Genomic DNA, 12,363 nt, shown 5'->3' on the forward strand with positions numbered 1-12,363 from the left:
GACTGGGGAATAAAGAGCGGAGGAGAGAGAGGCCCAACTCACCGAGAGCAGTGGAGAGAGCGGACCTGGTCGGGGACAGAGCGGAGCCGGGGAATAAAGAACGGAGGAGAGAGAGGCCCAACTCACCGAGAGCAGTGGAGAGAGCGGACCTGGTCAAGGACAGAGCAGAGACTGGGGAATAAAGAGCGGAGGAGAGAGAGGCCCAACTCACCGAGAGCAGTGGAGAGAGCGGACCTGGTCGGGGACAGAGCGGAGCCGGGGAATAAAGAGCGGAGGAGAGAGAGGCCCAACTCACCGAGAGCAGTGGAGAGAGCGGACCTGGTCGGGGACAGAGCGGAGCCGGGGAATAAAGAGCGGAGGAGAGAGAGGCCCAACTCACCGAGAGCAGTGGAGAGAGCGGACCTGGTCGGGGACAGAGCAGAGACTGGGGAATAAAGAGCGGAGGAGAGAGAGGCCCAACTCACCGAGAGCAGTGGAGAGAGCGGACCTGGTCGGGGACAGAGCGGAGCCGGGGAATAAAGAGCGGAGGAGAGAGAGGCCCAAACTCACCGAGAGCAGCGGAGAGAGCGGACCTGGTCGGGGACAGAGCAGAGACTGGGGAATAAAGAGCGGAGGAGAGAGAGGCCCAAACTCACTGAGAGCAGCGGAGAGAGCGGACCTGGTCAGGGACAGAGCAGAGACTGGGGAATAAAGAGCGGAGGAGAGAGAGGCCCAACTCACCGAGAGCAGTGGAGAGAGCGGACCTGGTCGGGGACAGAGCGGAGCCGGGGAATAAAGAGCGGAGGAGAGAGAGAAAAGAATCGAGGAGTGACATCACAGGACAGCAGGTAGATGATTGGTTGGTGAGTACTACAGTTTTACTTTAGTCTCTAAGCTGGCTAAGAAACTGTAAATTGCTATAACTTTACTATATTAAATTAGTAACTAAAACTAGATAAACCAATTAAGTAATAAAATTAAAATAATTGATTAAAAATAATTGATGAACTAATCAAATAAATAAAGAAGGTTACATAGACATGGCAGTGCAGGTGGTGTGCCATAACTGCAGCGTGTGGGAGTTTATGGAGACCAGCGAGATCCTGAACAACCACATCTGCGGTATGTGTCTGCAGCTCAAGGAACTTCGGCTGGAGTACGAGGTGCAGACACTGTGGGGCATCAGGGAGGGGGAGAGTTAGCTGGACACTTTGTTCCAGGAGGCAGTCACACCCCTTAGGTTAAGTAGTACTTTAGAGTTCATCAATGGTCAGGGATAGGAGGGTGTGACCATGAGTCATGAAGGTATGGGGACCCAGGATGTAGTGATGGAGGAGCCTCGGCCCTTGGCTTTGACCAACAGGTATGAGATACTTGCTACCTGTGGGGATGAGAACAAGGACTGTAGGGTGGATGAGCAAGCTGACCATGGCACCATGGTGCAGGAGGCCATTCAAGTGGGGGGAGTGTAAAGGAATGTGGTAGTGGTAGAGGACAGTATAGTCAGAGGGATAGATACTGTTCTCTGCAGCCACGACCAGGAGTTCCAAAGGTTGTGTTGCCTGCCCGGTGCAGGGTAAAGGATGTCTCCGCGCAGCGAGAGAAGAATTTGGAGTGGGAGGATCCAGTTGTCGTGGTCCATGTAGGAAGCAACAACATAGGTAGAACTAGGAATGAGGTTCTGCTGAGAGAATTTGAGGAGCTAGGGTCGAAATTAAAACGCAGACCTCACAGGTAATAATCTCTGGATTGTTACCTGAGCCACGCGCACATTGGCATAGGGACAAACTGATTAGAAGGTTAAATGTGTGGATCAAAGAGTGGTGTGGGAGGCAGGAGTTTTAATTCATGGGGCACTGGCACCAGTACTGGGGAAAGAGAGAGCTGTTCCGTGAGGACAGTCTGGGACCAGTGTCCTGGCAAATCGAATAACTAGGGCGGTAGATAGGGCTTTAAACTAATGAAGGGGAGGTGGGAGGATTCAGGAAAGGGTAAATTCAGAAGCAGTAAGAGAAATGTCAAGGCTTTAGTGCATAGTAGTGATCTGGGTGAAGATAAGCAGAGTGGGTCAGGAAGGGCAATAGTGACTAAAGGGACATCAGGGAAAAATAGAAAAACGTTAAAGCTAAAGGCACTATATCTGAATGCGCGAAGCATTCGCAACAAAATAGATGAATTAATAGCGCAGATAGAAATAAATGGGTTTGATTTAATAGCCATTACACAGACGTGGTTGCAGAGTGACCAAGGTTGGAAACTAAATATTCCAGGATATTTGACTTTTAGAAGAGACAGGCAGAATGGAAAAGGAGGAGGGGTAGCCCCGATAATAAAGGAGGGAATAAAGACAGTAGAGAGAAAAGATCTTGGCTCAGAAAAACAAAATGTAGGTGGAGCTAAGAAACAGCAAGAGGCAGAAAACACTAGTGGGAATAGTCTATACGCCCCCGAACAGTGGTTATAGTGTCAGGCAGAGTATAAATCAGGAAATTAGAGACGCATGTAACAAGGGTAATACAGTAATCATGGGGGACTTTAACTTTCATATAGACTGGGCAAACCAAATTTGCAGAAATAGTGCAGAGGAAGGGTTCATGGAATGCATTCAAGATAGTTTTCTAGAGCAGTATGTCAAGGAACCTACGAGGGAATTGGCTATTTTAGATCTAGTACTGTGCAATGAGACAGGGTTAATTAATAACCTTGTAGTAAAGGAGCCTCTGGGGGAAGTGATCATAATATGGTAGAATTTTATGTTGAGTTTGAGAGTGATTTAGTTAAATCTGAAACTAGGGTCCTAAACCTAAACAAAGCAAACTGCGTAGGTATAAGAGGCGAGTTGGCGAAGGTAGGTTGGAAAACTAGATTAAAAGATATGACAGCAGACAATCAATGGCAAACATTTAAAAAAAAAATCAGAATTTGCAACGAATATACATTCCCTTAAGGAATAAAAACACCAAGGGAAAAATGGTCCAACCGTGGCTAGTAAGTGAAATGAAAGATAGTATTAGATTAAAGGAAGAGGCTTATAATTTTGCCAAAAAGAGTAGTACGCCTGAAGATTGGGAGGATTTTAGAATTCAGCAAAGGAGGACCAAGAAATTGATAAAGAAAGGGAAAATAGAATATGAGAGTAAACTAGCGAGAAACATAAAAACAGACTATTAAAGCTTCTATAGGTAAATAAAAAGGAAAAGATTAGTGAGAGTAAACATGGGTCCCTTACAGGCTGAGACAGAAGAAATTATAATGGGGAATAAGGAAATGGCAGAGAAATTAAACAAATACTTTGTGTCTGTCTTCACAGAAAAAGACGTAAAAAACGTCCCGGAAATAGTGGACATCCAAAGGTCTAGCGCGAATGAGGAACTGAAAGAAATTAGTATTAGTAAAAAACTAGTACTGGAGAAATTAATGGAACTGAAAGCCGATAAATCTCCTGGACCTGATGGCCTACATCCTAGGGTTTTAAAAGAGTTGGCTATAGAGATAGTGGATGCAATGGTTGTCATCTTCCAAAATTCTAAAAATTCTAGAACGATTCCCGCGGATTGGAAGGTAGCAAATGTAACCCCACTATTTAAGAAAGGAGGGAGGGAGAAAACGGGGAACTACAGACCAGTTAGTCTGACATCAGTAGTAGGGAAAATGCTAGAACCTATTATTAAGGACGTGGTAACAGAGCACTTAGAAAATAATAATAGGACTGGAAAATAATAATAGGATTGGGCAGAGTCAACAAGGATTTATGAAAGGGAATTCATGTTTGACAAATCTGTTAGAGTTTTTTGAGGTTGTAACTAGCAGAATAGTTAAGGGGGAACCAGTGGATGTGGTGTATTTGGATTTTCAGAAGGCATTCGATAAGGTGCCACACAAGAGGTTATTAAACAAAATTAGAGCTCATGGGATTGGGGGTAATATACTCGCATGGATTGAGGATTGGTTAATGGACAGAAAACAGAGAGTAGGAATAAACAGGTCATTTTCGGGTTGGCAGGCTGTAACTAGTGGGGTACCGCAAGGATCAGTGCTTGGGCCTCAGCTATTCACAATCTACATCAATGATTTGGATGAGGTGACCAAATGTAATATATCCAAGTTTGCTGATGATACAAAGCTGGGTGGGAATGTAAGTTGTGAGGAGGATGCAAAGAAGCTTCAAGGGGATATAGACAGGCTAAGTGAGTGGGCAAGAAAATGTTAAATGGAATATAATGTGGAGAAATGTGAAGTTATCCACTTTGGGGTTGTTAATCACATTGTACCCAGAATTTCGGGTGCACAGGCACCCATGCTCGTATTAATCCATCATTAATGACCTGCAGCTACAGCGGCCAGCAGTCAATTAAAGCCTCACTCGGGACTGTTTCTCACACTGATGCGGCAACTATCTTCAAATTCAGTTTAAATGACTTCAAATTCAGTCACTTTATCTGTCCTTGGTACACAGGACCTGTGGCCAGCGGTCAACTGAAACCACTGATTGGTCTGTTTGTTCAGCTGCAGCGATTAGGTGAACACCTTTTCTCTTTAACTAGGTTTAATTCAATAATCTTGAGGCCCCCATTGGCCGTGTTCCAGTCAATAATCGATTACGCTGCTCGGTTGAGCTGATTATTGGGAGATTTAACGCTCGGGCTTAGGCAAATGAGTTTGCACCGAAACTTCGGGCACATTTCCTCCATTGCGCCCCCTAGCGGAAACTTATTGCGGTAATGCTGACTGTGGTCTTACTCACCTTTAAAGTCACTATCCCAGAAGGCCTTTTATATAGGCCCGGAATTTGCGGTCAGTGGCGAAGCAAAAACGTTTGGCGCGGGCCCCGAAGTAAGCTTCGCACAAAGATCTTGCGATCTCTGTGTCGAGAAGTTCGGGATGTCTGACGCGTAATTCAAATCAACGTAATATAGTGGGAATCCCCTAGCGCGAGCTGCTGTGACATCAACAAGCTTGTCTAAGCAGCCAATCAAAATGCAGAATTCACACAGACAGTGAACCAGGAAGTGAGTAAGCTCCTAAAATTCTTTTCACATATATACATTTTTAAAAAATAACAACAGAAAATGCTGGAAAAACTCAGCAGGCCAGGCAACATCCGTGGAGAGAAAGTAGAGTCGACATTTTGGTCTAACCCTTTTTCAAAACTGGAAAGGCAATGAAATAGATCGAAAGGCAGGGCTGGGAGAGAACAAAAGAAGTGAAGAGACATTAAGAGGTATTCAAAACCAGACGAGATGGTGGTGGGACTAGTGGAGACAAAAGACGGCTCTAGATTAGGTGTGAAATGCGCTGGCAGAATGGGAGACAGCTGCCATGTGGGAGAGAGAAAAAGGGGGAGGGGGGGGCAAAACCAAAACAAAGGGGTGGATAAAAAATATAAGTAAAAATGTAATAGGGGCCGAGGTTTTGATCTGAAATTGTTGTCTGGAAGGCTGCAGAGTGCCTAATCAGAAGATGAGGTGCTGTTCCTCGAGTTTACGTTGAGCTTCCGTGGAACAATGCAAGAGGCCAAGGACGGTGAGGTCCGAGTGGGAATGGAGCGGTGAATTAAAATGACAGGCGACTGGAAGCTCGGGGTCACCCTTACGGACTGAACGGAGGTGTTCTGCAAAGCGGTCACCCAATCTGCTATTATACATTTTTTTTATCCACACTTTTGTTTGGCCTTTTTCTTCCCTCCCACATGGCAGCTGTCCTTCACTCTGCCAGTGCAATTCACACTTCATCTAGAGCCATCCTTTGTTCCTGAACCTGTCCCATTACCATCTCCTCTCGCCTTGAATATCTCTCAATGTCTCTCAATCTCTCCTGCTTTCTATCCTATCACTGACCTTCCCTTTTGTTCTTTCATCCCCTCCCCCTTTTCCCAGCCGCTAAACTTGCTTTAAAATCTATTTCATTTCCTGCTTGTTTCCAGTTCTGACGAAGGGTCTTCGACCTGAAACGTTAACTCTGTTTCTCTCTCCACCGATGCTGCCCTGGCCTGCTGAGTTTTTCCAGCGTTTTCTGTTGTTATTCCTAAAATTCTAACTCTTTTAAAATGTCAGAGCTAATGCAAAGCTCACATGGGGGAAATGCAAACCTGAAATACAGATGAAAAAACGTTTAAAAAAGATTACTTTTTTTTTTAATTTCTTAAAAAATTTAATTTTTATTAAAATGGATAAATTTGACACTGCACAAAATTTAAATTATTTTTTCAGAGCCATAACCTTTGTTTAGCAGTCAACACGCTGTTAAAACCCCAGGTACACATAATCCCTTTGGGGATAACTTTTAGTGGGGTATTTAACAGCGTAAGTACTGCGGAAGAGCCGAAGTTTTCGCCAGTTTCCCTGATTTGAGAGATCTCACTGATTGCCGGCTCTGTGGGCGGGGGAGGGGTCACAGCGCAAATTCCGATCCATTATATTTAAATACAAGTGGTGCAGTTCTGGTTAGTCACGCTGGTGACTCACCCTGAACCAAAATGATGAAACTAACCTTGCAACTTCCCTTATTCATGATGACGACTACAGTACATTTAAAGGGGGGTGCAATATTTGTTTTGTAATTAGATTCACTCATTTTGAACTTAATTTTTAACTTTAAAAAAAATTCAGTGTTGAAAATTCAAGATCTCGGTGTATCCTGACCTGAATCTGGATGGAAAGATGTCCACATTCAGTGTGTGTGAAGCGGGTTCTCCGGGTGCCTCCCCGGGGTTGGGAATGAGCCAGTCTCCGGTCTGTATCAACTGGAAACGATACTTTTGTATCGGCGCCTGGTGAGCGCAACACCAAACCTAAAGCTACTTCGTAAGTTTACCGGCACTTTGCAACATCCCAGGGGAGAAGGATGCAGCGTCCCGGCGATTCACAGACCTGCGATGTGAGGGGCGAGCCAGCAAGAGACACACAGAGCATCCACTCCCAGAGCATCCCCGAGACTCACAATGTGCCCATGAGAATCATCATCAGACCCTTCCCGCCCCTGCTGGACGAAGATAAAGTGAGGAGTTTAATGGCGAGCATCAAGGTATAAAACATTACCTGGGGTATTCAAGTGACCAACTCTCCCTGAATGAGTGGGGTAAATACCAGTGAATGAAAACGAGGAAAAAGTACATTCCTAGCGAGTGGCATGTTTTACTGAGCGTGGGTTTGACTGGAGTTCCCCAAGAACGCCTGTCATTTAAAATTATATTATTTGAAATGGGAATTTTAAAAAAAATCAATGAAGCATTTTTTTCAAAAGCTGCTGGGTGCTATTGATGGGAATATAGTGGGGTGGGATGGGTTTGTACTCACTGAATCCCAGCCTCAAATTTGTGGTTTTTGTGTTTATTGAATGGCTCAGCTGTGATATTGACAGAGTTGCCACTTCCTACTTTCGATATCTTCCGGTTCAGGGAAGCGTTGGAGCAGCTCAGTAAGAACTTCAACTCCATGTAGAGTTGATCCAGCCCAGAGAATGGAAGATTGCACCCAAAGAGAAAAAAAACAACTTTTGATTTATATAATGAACTGTAGGGCAAAATTCGGTGGATGTGCGCCTCCCTAAGAGGGCGCTAACGGGGCGCAAATCAACTAGCGCCTGGGCACGGCGCCGCTAAAGCCTGCCGCAAAATTCGCGCGAGGTTAGCGGCGGCGGTAGCCGGTAGTGCCCCGCTCGCTCCCCAGCCGAAAGCTTCGGTTGCGCCTCCCTGACCTATCGCCGGACGATATGTCCGACAGGGTCAGGGTGGGGCATTTTTGTAGCGGCGGCGGCGCTAGTAAAAGGGGCAGGTGTCAGGCGGCCATTCTTTTGGGCCGACTGCCAGCATCTGACCCCATCCCCTTTTATCCTCTGGGTGCCGGCCATGATCGCTCAGAGGAGTGCCGGGCTGTTTTCACTGCACCCCGCTCCCCGGTGGTCCGATAGGGCCCCGGTGCGCGCAACGCTAGGCCCCTCCCCTTTAATCAGGGGAGGAAGGCCTGCAATGACGCGGCACTACGTGGCGCTGTTGCACGTAACACCACAATCCTCAATTGTAGCGCCCCAAGGAGGAGGGGGAGCGCTTCCAGTAGTGCCCCGCCTCCTGCTTGGGGCGCTACCACTGAATGTCAGGCGGAGGGGCGCTAATTTTTTCGGGGCGCTAAACCTGGCGACATTAGCGCCCCAAAAGGGGTGACACCCAATTTTTCCCCCCATGATGTCGGCTGACACTCCAGTGCAGTGCTGAGGGAGTGCTGCACTGTCAGAGGTGCCTTCTTTCAGATGAGGCGTTAAACCAAGGCCCCGTCTGCCCTCTTGGCTGGATGGAAAAGATTTCCATGGTACTAGCAGGCCCGCTCGCAACCTTGGTGTTGTGTTTGACCCCGAGATGAGCTTCCAACCACATATCCGCTCCATCACTAAGACTGTCTACTTCTACTTTCATAACTTCGCCCGTCTCCGCCCTTGCCTCAGCTCATCTGTTGCTGAAACCCTCCTCCATGCCTTTGTTACCTCTAGACTTGACTATTCCAACTCACTCCTGGCCGGCCTCCCACCTTCCACCCTCCATAATCTTCAGCTCATCCAAAACTCTGCTGCCCGTATCTTAACTCACACCAAGTCTCGCTCACCCGTCACCTCTGTGCTCGCTGACCCACATTGGCTGCCGGTCCGACGACACCTCAATTTTAAAATCCGCATCCTTGTTTTCAAATCCCTCCATCCATGGCCTCGTCCCCTCCCTATCTCTGTAACCTCCTCCAGCCCTACTAGCTTTCGAGATCTCTGCGCTCCTCTAATTCTGGCATCTTCCGCATCCCCGATTTTAATCGCTCCACGTTCCTGCTTTCAGCTGCCTTGGCCCAAAGCTCTGGAGGTCCCTCCTTAAACCTCTCCACCAATGTCCCCATCCAATTTTTTTGGGGGGGCCACGCTGCCACACAGCTTAAAGGGAACATTGCTCTCCGCCTCTCTACCTCTCTTCCTTTACAATGCTCCTTAAAGTCTACCTCTTTGGCCATCACTATCCATTGGGCTGGTGCCAAAGGTCACAGACATCTTAATCCATTGCACCTCAGATACTCTTCAATGGCCCTGTCTGCAAAAAATGTATCCTTCACCCTCTTAAAATTTATAATGACCTCTGCCCCACTTGGTAGGCTATTCCATCTGTTTACCATGCTCTGTGTGAAGAAGTTATATGTTAATATGTATATTTATCTTTTCCTCTTATGTTCGAATCCTGTCCTAGAGCTTTTGTTATAGCTGAACTACATTCTTGGATCCAGTTATTCCTATGTTCAAGGCCTCAAATACCTCACTAAGGTCCTCTCGAAGTTGTCTTATTCCAATGTAAACATCCCTAGTCTTTCTTCATAGCTCAGGTGTCCAATCCCATTTGTTAACTTTGGTTGCCCTCCTTTGTGTTCCCTCCAAGGTCAGGATATCCCCCCTGTGGTATGGTGCCCAGAACTGTAAACAATACTCAAGGTGGGGTGGGTCAGTGCTTTGTACAAGCTAGCTATCAACTTCCTGGATTTGTGCTGTATCCCCTAAGCTATACATCTTAAGAATCTACATGGTTTTTTCACTACCACTGCCCATTGTGCTGACCGTTTAGAGGTGTTTTCCACTAACGTCTCCAGATTCCTGTTCTTTGTCATTTCCGGTAGACTAGTCCCATTCAGTTTGTACTCCCACTCATTGTTTCTCCTCTCCAGCTCGATAACTCGGTATTTTTCTGCATTAAACGACATGACCCATTTTTTGCGGCCCAGTTCCCCCCCGCGCGACAGTCCAAATCCCTCTGCAACTGGTCTGCTACTTCCTGAAGCCGTGCTTATGATTGAGAGCGAGATGCGTCAAAATAGACCAGTACACTTGCGTCTCTTTACTCCAAAGTGTCAGCCACTTCCACGTTGGGGATGGTTCCCTGCACTAAGGCTGATTGATGTTACTTTCTGTTCTCTGCTGAAAACAAATACTGCAACAACCTCTTTCTTCCGCAGAGTGCAGATGAACTGCATGATGTGCCTCCAATAGACGTCCTCTGGATCAAGGGCCATCAAGGTGGGGACTATTTCTATTCATTCGGAGGGTGCCATCGATATGCTGCCTATCAGCGGCTGAACATGGAAACCATTCCTGCAAAGATCATCAAGTCCACTATTGCAGACCTTCGGATATACTTGGGATCATCAACCCCTGACCTTCAGTGATGGAACAGAAGACATCCTGGCTGACACAGCTATCTCCTGATGCTCTGTCAATCTGCTAATGGGAGCATTTCTTTTTCTAATCACATTTTTTATATATATAATAAAAATCTAATGTACCGAAGTCAATGAAGATCCAAGATAATGCTCCGAAACATCTAGTTCCCACTGTAAAGACAAGGAAAATATATTCTAACAAAACCCTTGTTTTTACATCTTTGTGTGAGATTAAATGATCGTAGAATCATAGAAATTTACAGCACAGAAGGAGGCCATTCGGCCCATTGTGTCTGTGCTGGTCAAAAAAGAGCTATTCAGCCTAATCCCACTTTCCAGCTCTTGGTCCGTAGCCCTGTAGGTTACGGCACTTCAAGTGCATATCCAAGTACTTTTTAAATGTGATGAGGGTCTCTGCCTCTACCACCCTTTCAGGCAGTGAGTTCTAGACCCCCCCACCGCCCTCTCAGTAATCAACTTGACCTAAAAGTTAACTAAAAACTGAAGGATGTGGAGGAAGTGCAGAAACGTGGTCTTCAGTGGATAGCTCTCTCGGAGAGCTGGCACAGGGGTTTTGATAGAGTAAATAAGGAGAAACTGTTTCACTGGCATGAGGGTCGGGTAACCAAAGGACACAGATTGAAGATAGTTGGCAGAAAAATCCAGGGGGGAGATGAAGAGAAATATTTTACGCAGCGAGTTGTTGTGATCTGGAACGTGCTGTCTGAAAGGGCGGCGGCAGCAGATTCAATTGTAACTTTCAAAAGGGAAATTGGATAAATACCTGAAAAGGGGAAATTTGCAGGGCTATGGGGAAAGAGCAGGAAAAAGGGAATAAATGGTAGCTTTTTCAAAGAGCTGGCACAGACACGATGGGCCGAATGGCCTCCTTTTGTGCTGTCTGATTCTATGATAAAACAGGCTGGTGTTAGAACTACAGAGACATAAGTAGAACCAAGACACTGGAGCAGAGGTGGACCTGGTCTCACGTTAAATGCATCAACTGATTGAAGCTGCCTGGTGTCTCCACTGCCTCCTGTAGTTAACTGTGCTCACAGCCGATGGAGACTTCAGGCAGGTTTGATCAGCGTGAGATCAGGTCAAACCTCTTCTACCATCCCTTGGATCATTCAGATGGATTTACCGGCCACCGCGTATAATAATAATAATAATAATCAACTTTATTGTCATTGTTAGTGCACAAGTGCAGTACAACGAATCGCGTTGGCACGAACACGCCTGCTATATATGAAGTGTTAATGTCGGACCCGCTGTTTCCTTTTAATGGATAACGACAGAACGGAACCACGTTTTGTCGAGAACCTTTCTCCTTACCCATCGTATCGTCCTTTTTTGTGTTTATTCAGCTCTCATTTGCATCTCTCTTGTCTCTTGCTCAACCTTTCCTGACCTTTCTGCCTGCTGTCTGACATATTCCCTAATCTGACTGGTACAACTCGCAATCCCAGACCGAGCCAGGTGCACGTAACACGCGGCATCGCAAAAATCTTAATTAGAGGCTGTGTCGTTGCGGGAATCACAGTATATCAGATTTGGCAGCCGTGCCTTCAGCTGCCTGGGCCCTAAGTTCTGGAATTACCTCTCTAAGCCTCTCCGCCTCTCTACCTCTCTCTCCTCCTTTAAGACGTTCCTTAAAACCTACCTCTTTGACCGAGCTTTTGCTCACCTGTCCTAATATCTCCTTGTGTGGCTGGGCGTCAAGTTTCAGCTGTTAACGCTCCTGTGAAGCGCCTTGGGACGTTTTACGACATTAAAGGTGCTATGTAAATGCAAATTGTTGTTGTTGTTAGTGTCCTTATCTGTGTGATTATTGTCAGAAGTGTCAGAAGCACCACTGGAGGGCAGTGTGGCACACAAATAGCTTCCGAAGTGATTTCACAAGAAGAAGTATGCAAGTACCAGATAGTGCTGAGGCTCCGATGCCTGCGGAAGATTGTATGAGGTGGGGAAAGACTCAGCCAAGTGTCAAAGGCACAAAATTTGCTTGGGATTCAAAGGCTGCTTTGAATACCAGAATCGTATTTATTCTTGTTTGATACAAAATGTACCAGTAAACTAAATAATTAAGATAACTATTTTAAAAGAGTTGGCAAAGCTGTCAAACTACTAACAAGGCGGAGGGGCTGGAAGGTCTAAATTCTCTGTCCCACGATGCATTAAGATGCAGATAATGCCCGAAAATGGATCC

General features: G+C 46.2%; 1 protein-coding gene across 1 annotated transcript; it reads left to right on the top strand.

Annotated features, from left to right (window-relative positions):
• Window positions 1–6,487: 6,487 nt before the first annotated feature.
• Window positions 6,488–11,949, top strand: srxn1 (sulfiredoxin 1 homolog (S. cerevisiae)). The gene is made up of 2 exons (XM_086005801.1): window positions 6,488–7,002; window positions 9,951–11,949. The coding sequence occupies exons 1-2, from the start codon at window positions 6,823–6,825 to the stop codon at window positions 10,158–10,160; spliced, it is 390 nt and encodes a 129-aa protein (XP_085861927.1). The 5' UTR covers window positions 6,488–6,822; the 3' UTR covers window positions 10,161–11,949.
• Window positions 11,950–12,363: the final 414 nt, after the last annotated feature.

Source organism: Somniosus microcephalus, chromosome 13 (assembly GCF_052327205.1).
Source record: "Somniosus microcephalus isolate GS21.2 chromosome 13, FLI_Smic_1.0, whole genome shotgun sequence".
Taxonomy (NCBI): Eukaryota; Metazoa; Chordata; class Chondrichthyes; order Squaliformes; family Somniosidae; genus Somniosus; species Somniosus microcephalus.

Coding starts and splice junctions, on each gene's coding strand:
- srxn1 (XM_086005801.1), top strand. CDS start 6,823: ATGCAGCGTCCCGGCGATTCACAGACCTGCGATGTGAGGGGCGAGCCA. Junction 7,003..9,950: donor GTTTAATGGCGAGCATCAAG/GTATAAAACATT, acceptor TTTCTTCCGCAG/AGTGCAGATGAACTGCATGA.